The sequence below is a fragment of the Podarcis tiliguerta genome (assembly GCF_965153285.1).
Source record: "Podarcis tiliguerta genome assembly, chromosome: 3".
Classification (NCBI taxonomy): domain Eukaryota; kingdom Metazoa; phylum Chordata; class Lepidosauria; order Squamata; family Lacertidae; genus Podarcis; species Podarcis tiliguerta.
This window is the reverse complement of record NC_139536.1, coordinates 48,272,170-48,287,649: the sequence shown is the minus strand read 5'-3', so window position 1 is coordinate 48,287,649 and position 15,480 is coordinate 48,272,170. Positions and strand designations below refer to the sequence as shown.

General features: G+C 43.0%; 1 protein-coding gene across 1 annotated transcript in view; it reads left to right on the top strand.

The window, feature by feature from the left end:
• The window catches only part of SMOC2 (SPARC related modular calcium binding 2), a 127,345-nt gene that overhangs the window by 34,223 nt on the left and 77,642 nt on the right, over positions 1 to 15,480 (top strand). The window contains exon 2 of the mRNA XM_083434205.1: positions 10,112 to 10,283. Within this exon, the coding sequence (XP_083290331.1) occupies positions 10,112 to 10,283 (172 nt within the window). The remainder of the gene's footprint in view (positions 1 to 10,111; positions 10,284 to 15,480) is intronic.

Here is a 15,480-nt window from a genome sequence, read left to right as displayed (position 1 = left end):
TTTTCGGTCTATTGTGGGCCTTGGGAACATTCCCTCCTTTTTATTGTATGATATAGCCACAGACAGTGTGGTTTCATTTAAAGCCTCAGCCCAATATGTGTGGCAGCAGCAAGTGTGCTGCCATAGTATTTTCACAAAGCTTGACAGGTTTATTATAAGAATAGTGTTTGTAGAGCCATGTGTACTTCAGTGTAACTTATCTACCTAACTTAATGAAACACACACACACACACACCTACACACCTGTTTTCATACCATAAGACAGCACAAATTTATTTATTTATTTATTTAGAAAATGTGTAGACCACTTGCTTAAAAAAAAATCTTGAAGAGGCATACAAGTTGAATTACCTACAAAACAAGACTAAAATATATAAATACAATGAAAAAGGGACACGGGTGGCACTGTGGTCTAAACTACAGAGCCTAGGACTTGCCGATCAGAAGGTCGGCGGTTCAAATTCCCACAACGGGGTGAGCTCCCGTTGCTCAGTCCCTGCTCCTGCCAACCTAGCGGTTTGAAAGCACGTCAAAGTGCAAGTAGATAGATAGGTCTACTCCGACGGGAAGGTAAACGGTGTTTCCATGCACTGCTCTGGTTCGCCAGAAGCGGCTTAGTCATGCTGGCCACATGACCCAGAAGCTGTACGCCAGCTCCCTCAGCCAATAAATCAAGATGAGCACCGCAACCCCAGAGTTGGTCACGACTGGACCTAATGGTCAGCGGTCCCTTTACCTTTACAATGAAAAACAGCAGCAGCAGCAGCAGCAACAATGTTATTATTTGTACCCTGCCCATCTGACTGTATAAAATGATCATTAAAAACAATGATAGACGTGATGGAACATTTAAGACAAATCTAAGTGAATCATGTGTCTGGACTGGTTTGCCAAAACAAGAAAGTTTTCGGCAGGCATCTAAGAACAGTATAGTGAAGGTTCCTGCCTAATGTACATAAGGCAGGCGTTCCAGAGCAGAGGTGCTGCCACACTAATGGAATGACTCTTTGCAAATGTGGGATAAATGTGGCACTAGTTAAAGTGCAAACTCTGGGACTGAATAGTCACATGCGTAGCAGCGCAGTGGCTTATGCAAACTGGTCCCAAGTCATCTACCAACAGCCACAGCTTGAACTTGGTCCAGTAACCAATTGGCAGCCAGCTCCGATCCTTGAGCACAGGTCAAAGTGCTCAACAGATCAAATACCATTCTTTGCTGCCACTACAGGTTCTCCCTGTGGGTTTTAAAATCACACTTCCTTTTGTGAGTTGGCAAAGTGGTGATGTTTCACTTTTCTTCTCTTTTTTAGTAACCAACAAAGTATGAAACTGTAGAAACTTGAACCCTCTTCTTTGCATTGAGAAGATCATTTCTGCATGTTCATTTCTTACCTTTCTTTATCTCTCCATTTCTCCCTTTTAACTGGTAGTTCTCACTAATTGCACATCTGGTCTTCCAAAGATTGGGGTGTGCTCTTCCTCAGCCACAAGCCATGTTCTACCCCATTAGAAAGATTTTCCAGTGTCTCAAGTACAGGCATGAAATTATTACCTGACTGTGCTATTATTATAGTCACCAGGGAAAAGAAATATTGTTTATAGTAACTCACTGGACATGCTCAGCGTGTCATAATTTGTATACTTGACACACATCTGATATTTTCTTTATTTGTGCTGAGATCTTTATAACCATCTTAGACCACAGGCTCTAAACCACTTATTTTTTAGTAGTCCCATTGAAACACTTATAGCCCTAATTAAGGGATATAGGACTCATCAAACATAATTGGTTTGGCTCCTGCCGACAGGCACAAGACCACATCCTGCCCATGACTCTGCCTCCTCTTTTAAACTATCAACCACCCTCAAGTAAAGCCATTCTACTGAACAAGGCAGGCAGTAGTATCAGCTTCTGCTTCCAAGTTATTTTAGGATAAACCAAGTTTTCAATCTAGACACCTCTTCTATTAAGGGGAAAGTCAATTGCTCTTAATGAGAGCAGGGTGTTATTAATGAGTGTATTTAGGGCAGAGGTGGGCCTCTGGATGTTGATGGACACTGACTGCCATCAGCCTCAGCCCAATGAAGTTGAGGAACTTGTGTAGCTGCAGTTGCAGAATTCAAGTCAAATGATAATAATAATAATAATGATGATGATGATGATGATGATGAATTTTGTGATGTAATGTAGGAAAGTGACAGTTAAAAACTTAGTAACTTTGTTCAGGTAAAATATGGATGTAGAGTAAGATTCCCTTGGCGTTTTCTGGGCAGTTAAAATTATAGAGTTGTGGGATGGAAAGGCTCTTCTGGGCATGTTTACTCTCACAGAATTTCTGTAAAGATATTCATGGATGTGAGAACAGCTCAGGGTGTCATGATCTATTGCAGTAATTGCTAGATGTGTTTTTGAGTGCTCAAGGCTTCCTTGAAACTTTTGGAGTTCTGCAGTGAGATTAGTAATGATAGACTGACTGCCCCAAAGGCAGCTCCCCTTCCCTTCCCAATCTTCTTCTGTGAAGCATAGCTACAAAGGATTGCTACATTGTTCTCTAGGGTGCAGCAGGTTGTGGAATACAACTAGTTGTTTTGGCAGTTAAACACCAGCAGCACTGACCATGTTTATGGGATGCAGGTTGTGTTCACACATAGTAGCAAAACCTGTCCCATGTGGCAGTTGGGAAGTCTGACAAGACATGTCCACATTTGTTGAATCTATCTCCATCTTTTTGATGTGAACACTCTGGCAGCCATAACACTATAGAAGAGTACATGGTCCCCATTGCTACATGCTTTAATCATTGCTGCCCTCTGTACCTTATCAAGAGGAACTTCCTGACTTACAAATATTGGGGAGAGGGTGAGTGATAATTCATTGACAGTGTTAGCTCCACTCACCAAAGTGGACCCCTCCTTCATCAGAAGGCCCTTTCTTCCAGTAGGCTTACCTTGTTATGGTGACAGTCTGCAGTGACCATACACCTGCCGGGTGGCAAGGTCTACCCACCATTTTAATTTCCTACAATTCATCTGATGTAGCAGCACTAACAAGGCACTATGAGGAAAACCTAGATCCAGCTACCTTGGAGTACCAGGTTGTGATATTTTTGAAAGGAGAAGGGCTAGGATAAATAACAGTGGTAGCCTGTCAGGGACTGGGCAGAGGAGGAATGGTGGAGAGACCGCCTCCCCAGCCTGACCCTTCCAGAGAAGAAGAAAGTTCAGAATTACAACAGGGATTTGAGGGAGGTCACAGCTCAGAGGAAGATGAGGGGGAAAGTTGAAAATAATGGGAGAGGAGGAGAAGAAGAAGAGTTTGGATTTGATATCCCGCCTTTCACTCCCTTTAAGGAGTCTCAAAGCGGCTAACATTCTCCTTTCCCTTCCTCCCCCACAACAAACACTCTGTGAGGTGAGTGGAGCTGAGAGACTGTGACTGGCCCAAGGTCACCCAGCAGCTGCATGTGGAGGAGTGGAGACGCGAACCCGGTTACCCAGATTACGTGACTACCGCTCTTAACCACTACACCACACTGGCTCTCAGGAGGAGGCAGAGCAGGAGCAGCTGGCTGACATGTTGTCACTAGAAAGCATTCCAGACCCACCATCTACCACAACCCATTGAGCCTTAAAAGTAGGAGAGCAAAGAGCTCAGAGACAGATGGCCCTGAGCAGCCACCATAAGGGGCGGGTGTTGTTGATGAATGAGGAAGTGGAAGAAAAGCAGGGTGGAGATTTTCTCAGGACAGCGCCATTATTCCAAGAAGCTGCATTTCCAAGCCTCTCTCTGTAAATATTGAATAGAAAGCAGATGGTAAGAACTTTTCCTTGTCTTATCCGTTCCTGGCAACCTGCCATGGGGGTTGTTCCCCTGCCACCTGACATAGCCCTACCAAAGTATTGGTACCCTAGTAGCTGCCGAAGGATGTCATATGCTGATATCAGCTATAGTCACAGAGAAAGCCAGGGGAAATCTTCAGATATCCATGTATGGATGTCTCCTGTTTCATGCCACCTCTCCAAGTGCAACTCCCTGCCTCCAGTTGAACTGCAGTATGGCTGAAGAATCAGCTGCAAAATGCAGAACACCTTTGCGTTTGTTCCCAAGGTCAATTCCAAGCTGTCTGTCAATTAGACTTTATTTTGCTTTGTTCCCTCAGTGCTGGAGGTTCAACTCGGTTGCTTTCAGCTGGATTTGAGACTGTGTTAAAAGTGCAGGATACAGGCACAGAAAATTGATTGTTAAATACGACTCTGCTTTGACTGATATGTTTTACATTGGTGTGTTATTTTTTGAAAGGTTTATTGCTTTAACTGGCTTTTGCTTAAGTGAATTCTGTTATTCTATAATGATGGATACACGACTAGTCTAAACATCAGTGAACCCATTACGTCCCTGGTTTTCTATTCCACAACTGTGCAGAAAAGAGGCAAACTTTACCTAGAAAAAGAAGAAATAAGAACTTTTCTTTATGGGATCTGGTACATGAACTCCAGGTTATTGATGCTAGTTTTTCTAGCTTGCTACAAGATGTACAAAAATCCCCCAGGTAAGATTGGTTCACTGTTAAGTGTTTTGGGGAAGCACTTTATACTGACATTGTGGGAAATTTGAGGCACACATGCACGCACGCACGCACGGACGGACGCACGCACGCGCGCACACACACACACACACACACAAAGTAAATTCTTTAAAGTGAGGAATAGGCAACAATAGCAATTTTTACTCAGGGTGAAGATCAAAATCCACCCTGTACACTAATAGCATACTCAATCTCTGAGGACAGATTCCTATGCTGTCGAAACAGCACTAACTACACATAAGACAATATCAGCAGACTTGAGGGAACCCCAAGGTTTGCAGAACTATGAAATGTTTTAGGAAGCAACATGCAAGGGTTGTGAATTCCAAGAAGAACATGAGGAGGACTGAGCATGCTAGGCATCCACAGAATGCTGAGTGTCTCTTAGGGGGAAAGCTTGAGAGCGGGCATGGAATAAGCTACCCTGGAAATGGCCAGAGCTAGCTGGATGGAACCCCAAACAGGAGCACTCTTCACAACAACATATTAAAACAATAGGTAAAATATGTTGTCAGCATAGCTTTTCCAGAACCCAATCTATACTTCAAATAATGTAGGATCCTACTCATGGGCCTATCAGGAAAATTTGTTTAACAGCCAGATCCTATAAAATGTTTCCATGTGTGCATGCTGTAACAAGGCCTTTAAAAAGTGAACCAGTGAGCGTAAAAAGATACATATGAGTGGGATTTTTTTCCTAAAGAATAACACATGGTCATTTTACAGACCAAAATCTTGCCATATAATTCTTTTCTGCTTCAGAAATATAAAAGGTTTGAGCCCTTTAAAAAGCAAACTTTTTTTTTTAAGTGTAACAACCCAACCTGATCCTGTTGTGATAGAATAACTCTGAAGAGTTATTGTGTGGATTAGGATAAAAAGCTTTAAAGGACTCAATTATACTAGTGAAGTGTAACAGAGCTGCAGATGTGTGTAAATAGAAGCAGAAGGGCCACTTTTCTAATGGTAACTAGGGGCTTGGCGAGATTGATGGGCTGGAGAGGAAGAGGGGTTCAGACCTTTCCCCACCTTTCCCTGTCACTGAGGCTATCACCTCAGGCAGAGCAAGAGGAAGGGTGATGCCAGCTTTTCCCAACCTTTCCTTGTTTTTTGTTTCCTCAAAGCAATCATGGCCCCTAAGAATGCTGCCCCTTCCCATCCAAAAGCTACATTTAATTGGGGAAAGTTTCGGTGGTCTTCATTGGCTCCGCCACCCAAATCAAATCTTCCTTGTGGTTCGAGTGTGTGTGGAGAAAATTTGTCAGAAATATATTCCCTTCCCCTTCCCTTGGAACTGCTTTCAGGAAAGGCATTTGTAGTGCCTCTACATTGCAAAGGACGGTCCTCTATTTAAAGGTCTGTGTAATCTAAAAAAGGTAAAGGACCCCTGACAGTTAAGTCCAGTCGCAGACGACTCTGGGGTTGTGGCACTCATCTCGTTTTAAAGGCTGAGGGACCCGGCATTTGTCCACAGACAGTTTTTCTGGGTCAGGTGGCCAGCATAAGTAAGCCGCTTCTGGCGAAACCAGAGTAGCGCATAGAAACACCGTTTACCTTCCCGCCAGACCAGTACCTATTTATCTACTTACACTTGACATGCTTTTGAACTGCTAGGTTAGCAGGAACTGGGACAGAGCAATGGGAGCTCACCCCGTCACAGGGATTTGAACCAGTGACCTTCTGATTGGCAATCCCCAGAGGCTCAGTGGCTTAGTCTTGTTTAAAGGTAAGGACCTTGAGAAGGAAGAGTTGCCCATCATTAACAAGTGACTGGCCTAGTGGGACAGTGCCATGGAGCTATCCTCCCAACACTAGTTTCATGGATACTTACTGGGATGAGATGGAGCAGTAAGCAGCAAGGTCAGGGTTGTGTGGGTGCACTTCCAGGAGTGTCATACTGGCTCTGCCGGTACACACACACACAGCCACAACCAAGCTGTCACACTGCTCCGTCCTGGCAAGAAGCTGTGACACCACAGCTGTTAGAAGGACATCTCTACTGTACTGCACCATCACGCTGGCTGCTCCTGATCAGTAGTTAGCACCTGTTACCTGGTCACAGTCTTCCTCATTTTGCTGAGATGTACTGTATTTCTGTTTATAGGATAGTAATTGTTTCTAAATGTGCGCGTGCAAATCAGGATGTGAAAACTGAATGCAAATCTGCATCCTCTTTTTTGCGGCACAGTTCCTCTTTTTGGATAATGTGTTAGTGGCCACCCTATGCCTGTAAGATCTCTTCAGAAATTACAGTAAAGGTGCGCAGAGAGCATTCTAGAACAAAATCACGATTGTTGACTTGTGTGCCATTTGGGGTTTTTTCAATTTTTGTTTTGACTATGTATATCCATTCACATTTTGTCCAAATGTTCAGATGAGGTTAGAAAGTCGTTATAACAATAGTTTAATAAATAACAATCCTGCACCTTGAATTGTAATTATTGGAAGAGAACACAAAGCTAGTGCAGACCTTGGTGCATTGGGATAATGTATTCCCCTGTCAGATGCAACTCTGGAACAGTCTTCAGAAGGCAACCGCACATGGAGAGGATTTCTGCCTTGAGGAAATAAAGGCATATATCATGGTTGCCAGATCCTCACCTCTTCATATGAAGTTGGTGGAACTCTGGAAGCAGATTAACAAATTAATTTTTTTAAGTAATTAATTTTGCTTTAATGTGTCATTTTTCATTTGGCACATCTGGATTTGGGGTCAGAAGCCTTCAAAACAACTTGCCAATAGACAAACGAAAACTCATTTTTCAATAAACATTCACTGTATGAAATGATGGTGATATAATTGGTATTGTAATTATATGGTGTGTGCTTCTTGTTGTTTTTAGCTATTTTGGACTGAGAATGAAAGCGTAGGGTCAATGGAGTAGCTGTTCAGGTGTGTATCAAGGAGCAGGCACTGCTTTCAGACTTCTTGAAATTGCCCCAAGCCAGTTCCATTAGCTTGGGTCCAGTTTGTAAATCTTAATGTCAGCTCTGCACTAAATGTTTAACTTGGAGAACGGGGCTGAGCAGTACTGGAGTAGAGATTATTTGTTTTTGCAAAATATTGTTGAGTCACACTAGGATGCAGGCAGGCTATGTCTGGAGTTTAGATGTTTTCATGCAGGCACCAAAATATTTTGTAACCAAATCATTAGTACATGTCTGGAACAGGATCATAACCAGGAAGCGTTGGCTTTGAAAGGAAGCAGGGGATGGAGCCAGCACTGAAATTAATGACAAAGAGATTTTCACTCTAAATAAGGCTGATCGGGTTTCTAATCCCCTTTACAGCAATTTTCTTCTTCCTATGAAATACTTTGATGAAACCAGGGACTGCGTGTATTTTATTGTTACAAATAAATCATAACAAATTGTGCCTGGACTTGGTTGCAAACAATTATTTTCTGGTAGCCAGATATGAAGTCACCAGTTCCACCATGATAGCACATGGAAGCTTAACTTCTACGTCATTGTTCCTTCTCTGGTGGGCCTCAGTGCCACAGCCTGCCCATTTCATCCCCACTTACCTGTTGTGCCTTTCAGCTGGGCAATAGCCTTTTGGTTGGACCAATGCCAGCCCCAGCATCTCCTTGCATGCTGAGTACAGGTGGATGGAAAACAGAGAAGTGTGAAAAGAAGGTCTCCCTCCTCTCAGGGAAAAGGGCTAGAGGAGGTGCTGGAGGTTAATAGAAAGTGAGAGAAAAGGTGGTGGTGGTGAATAGTAGTAACAGTAATAAAAAGATGATGTGGGAATACAAATGAGAGTGCTTTTCAGATTTGGCCCAGTATTATGTCCGGCTGTTCTCAAGGCACATCTAGGTTCCTTTCTGAAATGACCACCTTTTATCATGAGATTTTGCACTGCCATTTTCCCCAAGAACATCTGTATTTACTTCTATCACTTTATAAGTGCTATGAAGAAGAAAGGGACCCACAACAAAGGTGAAAATGCAATTGAAGGCTGTGATGTTGCTAAAGAGAAGAAGACCTCTGAATGAAGTTCAGCTCAAAGATATTGGAGTTTGGCAGGTGGATGTTGGGTTTTGTTTTGCTTTTGGTGAGCTTTCTGTTCCCATCATGCACTGGCAAAACATGGAAGTCTTTTGTAAGCACTCAAAATGATTGTCCCTCTCTCCTCAAATAAAATTGTTTCCTCCCCCAAACTAAAGGACAGCTTAAGGGACAACATAATGGATTGGAAAATTATCCCCTTTCGGGAATCTTTATGCACCAGGTTTTGTCTGTGGATGGGTGATTTCTTTCTTCCTTTGTGACCAGCATCTCAATAATATTTCCCACCATGAATTGTCCTTCAATTCACCCCCTATGCAAACCAGTGGAGACATGTTCTCTACCTGAAGGGTCACACCTGGGCTGTAATATACCAGCAGTATTGAGGAAGGGTATGTGTGCTCTAGGTGCTGCAACACTTTAACTGGGAATGCTTACAAAGTTGAGCACCCCTACAATGAACTATCACTCCATCCCTAATTGCCCAGTATTGTATTCAACTTGAAGTTGAACCTCAGACAATCCATGGTGGTGTTCAAAAAGTGCTAAACAAATTAGGACGGGTCAGAAAAGAATGTTCTTATTGTTTGTTACTGTTCCTTTATATTTTTTAACTTGTGCTAGGATTCCAAGAATATGACTATTGTGCCTATAATGAATTCTGTGATTTTTGTTGCACTGTTTACAGAAAATTATAATTATCATGTCTTACTGTAAGGCTTTTATATTTGCTTATAATAAAGTGTGATGAAATGCAAGGAGAGCACAGTTGACGCTCAAAAGTTAAGTGGATTTATTACAGATGCATATTCTTTTTTTATTTAAAAAAATGCACACAGGGAATTAGATATAATTCACAGACTCCGTATGCTTACTTTGGAAAACATTCACATTTAACAAAAATCTGGTGACTGTTTGCCATAGATGGCAATGATTAAGTCTCCTGCTTTTATGCCAGTCCCTCAAGAGTATTTCTGCACTGGCGTCAATTCATAACTTCAGAAATTCCTATGCTCCAGTTCATTGTCATTATTAATGCGTCTATAAAATACTTAAAAGGGTACCGGGCACTGCACATAATGAAAAGGAAACTAATCTATGTCAAGGGGCTCATGATCTAAAAGCTGAAGTAGAATTGTGACATAGCAGACTTATCTAAGTAGGAAAGCGACTCCAGAGGGCTGTTTCACCTGCATCACTTCTGCAGAGAGGCAGGACTTGCAGAGATACCCATCTGCCCTATGACTAGACTGGGGAAGAAAGGCCATGGTTCTGTGGCCTGTTCCTGAACCCCTAACTCAGAGCAGTCCGGCTGGTGCTGGGATTCTCATTGTGCAGTGCTAATTTGCTGTTTTCTCTCCTTGAAAAATAAATTCACAACCAGGATTTGTGTTTTGGGGGGAGTGGAGGTGGTGAGGTAGAGATCAGATGGCTGCATGACAGGCCAAATATTATTGGAGAGTTTTAATGCTTGATCAGATTTCAGCCTCTTACACCACTTTGTTTTGTTAAAGTTTTTAAGAGTGGAGCAAGACAAGGACAAAGAATGCAGCCTGGAATGCACGGGGTCCCCCCAAAAATCGCTGTGCGCCTCAGATGGCAGGACTTTCCTGTCCCGGTGTGAATTCCAACGGGCAAAATGCAAAGATCCTCAACTAGAAATCTCCCACAAGGGCAACTGCAAAGGTAATAAATCTCTTTCTCTTTCTCTTTCTGTGGGCATAACAAAGCCTGTTATGAATTAATGCTTTAAGCACACTCCTTAATGTGTCATCCTTTAAAAAGAAGTGGAACCTATCATGAAATGTTGCAGTGCTGAGTGCTCATCTTTGGGGTATTCTGTCCCATTCTTCATCCCTCAAGTTTTCAACCTCCTGACCCTCCAAAAAAGAAGAAATCAGCCAATATTTCATGATCATTGAGCATGAGTACCGCATCTTAAATGGTTTGTGTGTTGAACTACTTGCATAGCAGTGGAAGTGTTTAAAACAGCACCATATCTATAATTTCTCTTCAACAACCTTGCTCAGGGCTCCCCCAATCCTGCTAATTCTTCCATTTCAGGCATCACTGTTTTGGCTGCATAAGGACCAGCTCTCAGAGAGCCAAGATTGCTGTTGGTGTATATGGACACTGTAAGGACCGTTGAGGTCCTTCAAATATTTGCTGATCCTGAGTATACACATCCTGAGTATGATCTGCCACAAGCACTGAGCCCATACAGTCCAAATTTACCAAGCTGCTGCCATGTTTTTCATTTAAGAGTATTCACACTCCAGATAACCTTGTCCGTCTGTACAAACCTGCCGAGTGATGAGTAAAACTTGCCACACATCTCTTTAAAATCACATACCAGAGAACATGTGGCAAAGTAGTTCTACAGGCTGTGGTGTGGGATGGGATAGTGTGATTAGACTGAGAAGATATTAACATTATACACTCTGGTGTTGTTGGATGGGATTCAGTGCTTGTACACCAGTTCCAATGACTTCAGTCAGCAGCTGTTCTACACTGCAGCCCTTTAATGTTGTTGAGGTATTGCTTTTCTGTAATTAGCTGGAACTTGTAGAAATAGAATACAGTTTCAACATATAGTCACTATGGCACTATATCATCCAGAAATGCCTTCCTCCCTGGTCAAAATTTTCCCTTAAAGTTTACTTATAAGAAGATGTCAGTCGGACTTCCATCTGAGAAGACATGTCTAGGATATTGCACTGTTGGAAAGGTCCAATGAAATGTTCATTAAAAGTGTTGTGTTTGCAGATCCTGAATGATTAATAGCCTCCTGTTCACCAGGCCTTGGAGATTAGTAATTAATAGCCTCTTAATGAATGATTTTCTTGTACTACTATTTTTTATTATTTATCTAAAAAAATTAGAAGAAAAACATGAGAAGAAATCAGTGAATAGAGACTTCCATCATTGTGGAAACAAAAACTGACATTTGGCTGATTAAAAGTAGTTGTTCATGACTGATCCCATAGTTGGAATCAACAAGATGCAATAAAACAAGGAGGCCAATCAATTAATTTAATTAATTAATTAATTAATTAAAGACACAAGAGTGCTGAAAAGCCTTGTTAGTGCTTTGACCAACTGCACTGGATAGATTAGTGCTCCAATTATGTTTTATTGCTGGGGTGGGGTGGGGAATCACCTCATAGTGGTTGTGAGGAAAAATATCAGAAGACAACACAGAAAACACTGGACTGCAACAATTTGGCAACAGCAAAAATTCCCCATAAAATGCGAGTGAATGAAGAATAGTAATTCTATAGAGGGACGCGGGTGGCGCTGTGGGTAAAACCTCAGCGCCTAGGACTTGCCAATCGCATGGTCGGCGGTTCGAATCCCCGCGGTGGGGTGAACTCCCGTCGTTCGGTTCCAGCTCCTGCCCACCTAGCAGTTCGAAAGCACTCCTAAGTGCAAGTAGATAAATAGGTACCGCTTTATAGCGGGAAGGTAAACAGCGTTTCCGGGTGCTGCGCTGGTGCCGGCTCGCCAGAGCAGCTTCGTCACGCTGGCCACGTGACCTGGAAGTGTCTCCGGACAGCGCTGGCCCCCGGCCTCTTAAGTGAGATGGGCGCACAACCCTAGAGTCGGACACGACTGGCCCGTACGGGCAGGGGTACCTTTACCTTAATTCTATAGAAAGGCACTAGAGCAGGCTTCCTCAACCTTGGCCCTCCAGATGTTTTGAGACAATAATTCCCATCATCCCTGACCACTGGTCCTGCTAGCTAGGGATCATGGGAGTTGTAGGCCAAAAACAGCTGGAGGGCCGAGGTTGAGGAAGCCTGCACTAGAGTGAAAGCAGATTAAACGATATGACTACTGCATCTTAAATGGTTTCTGTGCTGAACTATTTTCAGATCAGTGAAAGGGATTGAAACAGCACTAGAGAGCCAATGTGGTGTAGTGGTTAAGAGCGGTAGTCTCGTAATCTGGGGAACCGGGTTCGTGTCTCCGCTCCTCCACATGCAGCTGCTGGGTGACCTTGGGCTAGTCACACTTCTCTGAAGTCTCTCATCCTCACTCACCTCACAGAGTGTTTGTTGTGGGGGAAGGAAGGGAAAGGAGAATGTTAGCCGCTTTGAGACTCCTTCGGGTAATGATAAAGCGGGATATCAAATCCAAACTCTTCTTCTATATCAATCATTTCTCGTCAACATCCCATCCTCTACCCACCCTACTATCTTACCTCTTCCCTGTCCAGTTCTGATATTTAGTGTTCTGCTTCTCATTTCTGATTAATCTGAAAGTCATTTGGGCTAATTGGTGCAGAACTATTCAGGTTTTTGTGTTGCCAGCTTGAGGAAAAAATCTTGATACGCTTCCCAGCTTAAATGCAGGGTTTGATTTTCAGCACAATGCTATCCTTTATGCATAAATACCGATGATCACAAAAGGTTTACCTTTGCTCACTCTCTATCCAAAACAAGAGACCACACAGAGACATCCTCCAGGAGACAATTTTCCACGCCATGCATTCCTCATCTCTGTTAGCTCCAAAAAGCTCCTAAAGCACCAAGAATTCGTTAAAGAGACATTCTGTCTCATCCCTGTTCAGTCCTAAATGAAACAATTTTCTTGTTCTCTTAGTCTCTTTCATAATGCTCTGTTGTATTGTCTAATTGGCTCTACCTCCATATTTGTTCAAGGGTGACAAAGAAAACTTAATTGAGTTTTGAAATCCAAGCTCCTGTTATATCTGTTGACAACACAAAGGAGACCTTTTCATACACTGGAAATTCTGTAGACTACAATGCACTTGTGAGATTCTTCCTGCTCCTAGAATACAAAGTTAAATAGAATGTCAGCAAAAGAAGAAAGGAAGTCACACCATAGTTCTAGTTGCACTGACTTTTCTCCTGCTGTTTCCCCAAGGAGCTGAAAGCCAGACCTAAGTGCAATGAATTCATTAATAGTGGTTTAATTGTAGTATTCAGAGCCTTCTGTGGAAAGGAAGCATGCATATGGTTCATATAGCCCAGAGGTCAGCAAATCTTTTCAGCAGGGGGCCGGTTCACTGTTCCTCAGACCTTGTGGGGTGCCCGACTATATTTCGAAGAGAAAAAAAAGAATGAATTCCTATGCCCCACAAATAACCCAGAGATGCATTTTAAATAAAAGCACACATTCTACTTATGTAAAAAGATGCTGATTCCCAGACTGTCCGCGGGCCGGATTTAGAAGGCGATTGGGCCGGATTCGGCCCCCGGGCCTTAGTGTGTCTACCCATTATATAGCCCATCCAGGCAGTATACAGAGCCAGATTGTGTTAGCTTCAGCAGCAGAGTTGCATGAAGTGCCCTCAGATCATTCTTGGGGTCTCTTGGTTTTAAAATCATAGTTCACAATTCTCCTAAGGCAAAGATGAAAGCAGTTTAGGGTAATAATAATAATAATAATAATAATAATAATAATAATAATAATTTATTTATACCCCGCCCATTTGGCTGGGTCTCCCCAGCCACTCTGGACAGCTTCCAACAAAATATTAAAATACAATAGTCCGCCAAACATTAAAAGCTTCCCTAAACAGGGCTGCCTTCAGATGTCTTCTAAAAGTCTGGTAGTTGTTTTTCTCTTTGACATCTGGTAGGAGAGTGTTCCACAGGGCGGGTGCCTACCAAGAAGGCCCTCTGCCTGGTTCCCTGTAACTTGGCTTCTTGCAGCAAGGGAACTGCCAGAATGCCCTCAGCGCTGGACCTCAGTGTCTAGGCTGAACGATGTGGGTGGACACGCTCCTTCAGATATACTGAACCGAGGTCGTTTAGGGCTTTAAAGGTCAGCACCAACACTTTGAATTGTGTTCGGAAACGTACTGGGAGCCAATGTAGGTCTTTCAAGACTAGTGTTCTGTGGTCTCGGCGGCTGCTCCCAATCACCAGTCTAGCAGCTGCATTCTGGATTCATTGTAGTTTCCGGGTCACCTTCAAAGGTAGCCCCACATAGAGCACATTGCAGTAGTCTAAGCGAGGGATAACTAGAGCATGCAACACTCTGGCGAGACAGTCCGCTGGCAGGTAGGGTCTGAGCCTGCGTACCAGATGGAGCTGGTAGACAGCTGCCCTGGACACAGAAGGTAAGACCCATGAGCCTCAGTCAGCATGGCTAATGATCATGGATGATGGGAGTTGGAGTCCCAACACCATCTAGAGGACCACAGATTCCCCACCCCGTATGAGAACATTGAGCCTGGTTTTGAAGCTCCTTCACTGTGATCAATCCAAATGGATCTTTCCTTTCCAGAATTTGGGTTTGGGTTTTCAGGGAGCATGTTACAGTGGAAGCATAACTGTCCCATGACATCACCTTGAGGTTCGACTGGCATGAACATAGCCAGCTACACGTGCCAGCTGAAGACCAGATGAGAACTCTTTTGGCAAGCCTTTTAATGCTGTGGGATGCCTAGATCCCAGGAACTGACAGGCTGTTTTTATTTTTACGAGAACTATTATTTTATTGTCATAATTTTTATAGTTTTGTGCAGCTGTTGTTGTAACTCGCCATGGGATTTTAGGATGAAGGGCGGACCATAAGAATTAAAAATAAATAACTAAACAACTTTTTTCTGGGTCCCCCTTCCTTCCTTTTGGCACACATTATGGCCCTCACAGGCACACACAAAACACACTGACAGAGTTTTGTTTAGGGGTTTTCTCACATTCTGCCTTTTCTTTCAGCATGGAAAAGGTAGTCTTCTTCCAAACCCTAAGTAAGCATAGGACACAGACTCTGTTTAAAAGTAATAATTCAATATGTGCAATAAGGTCAAAATAATAAAAATATGGCACCCCACCCCCCCAAAAATATGAGCATTAGATGCAAAAGCCAAGATTTCAATGTTACCCACTTCATTTTCTGCTCTGTTTTC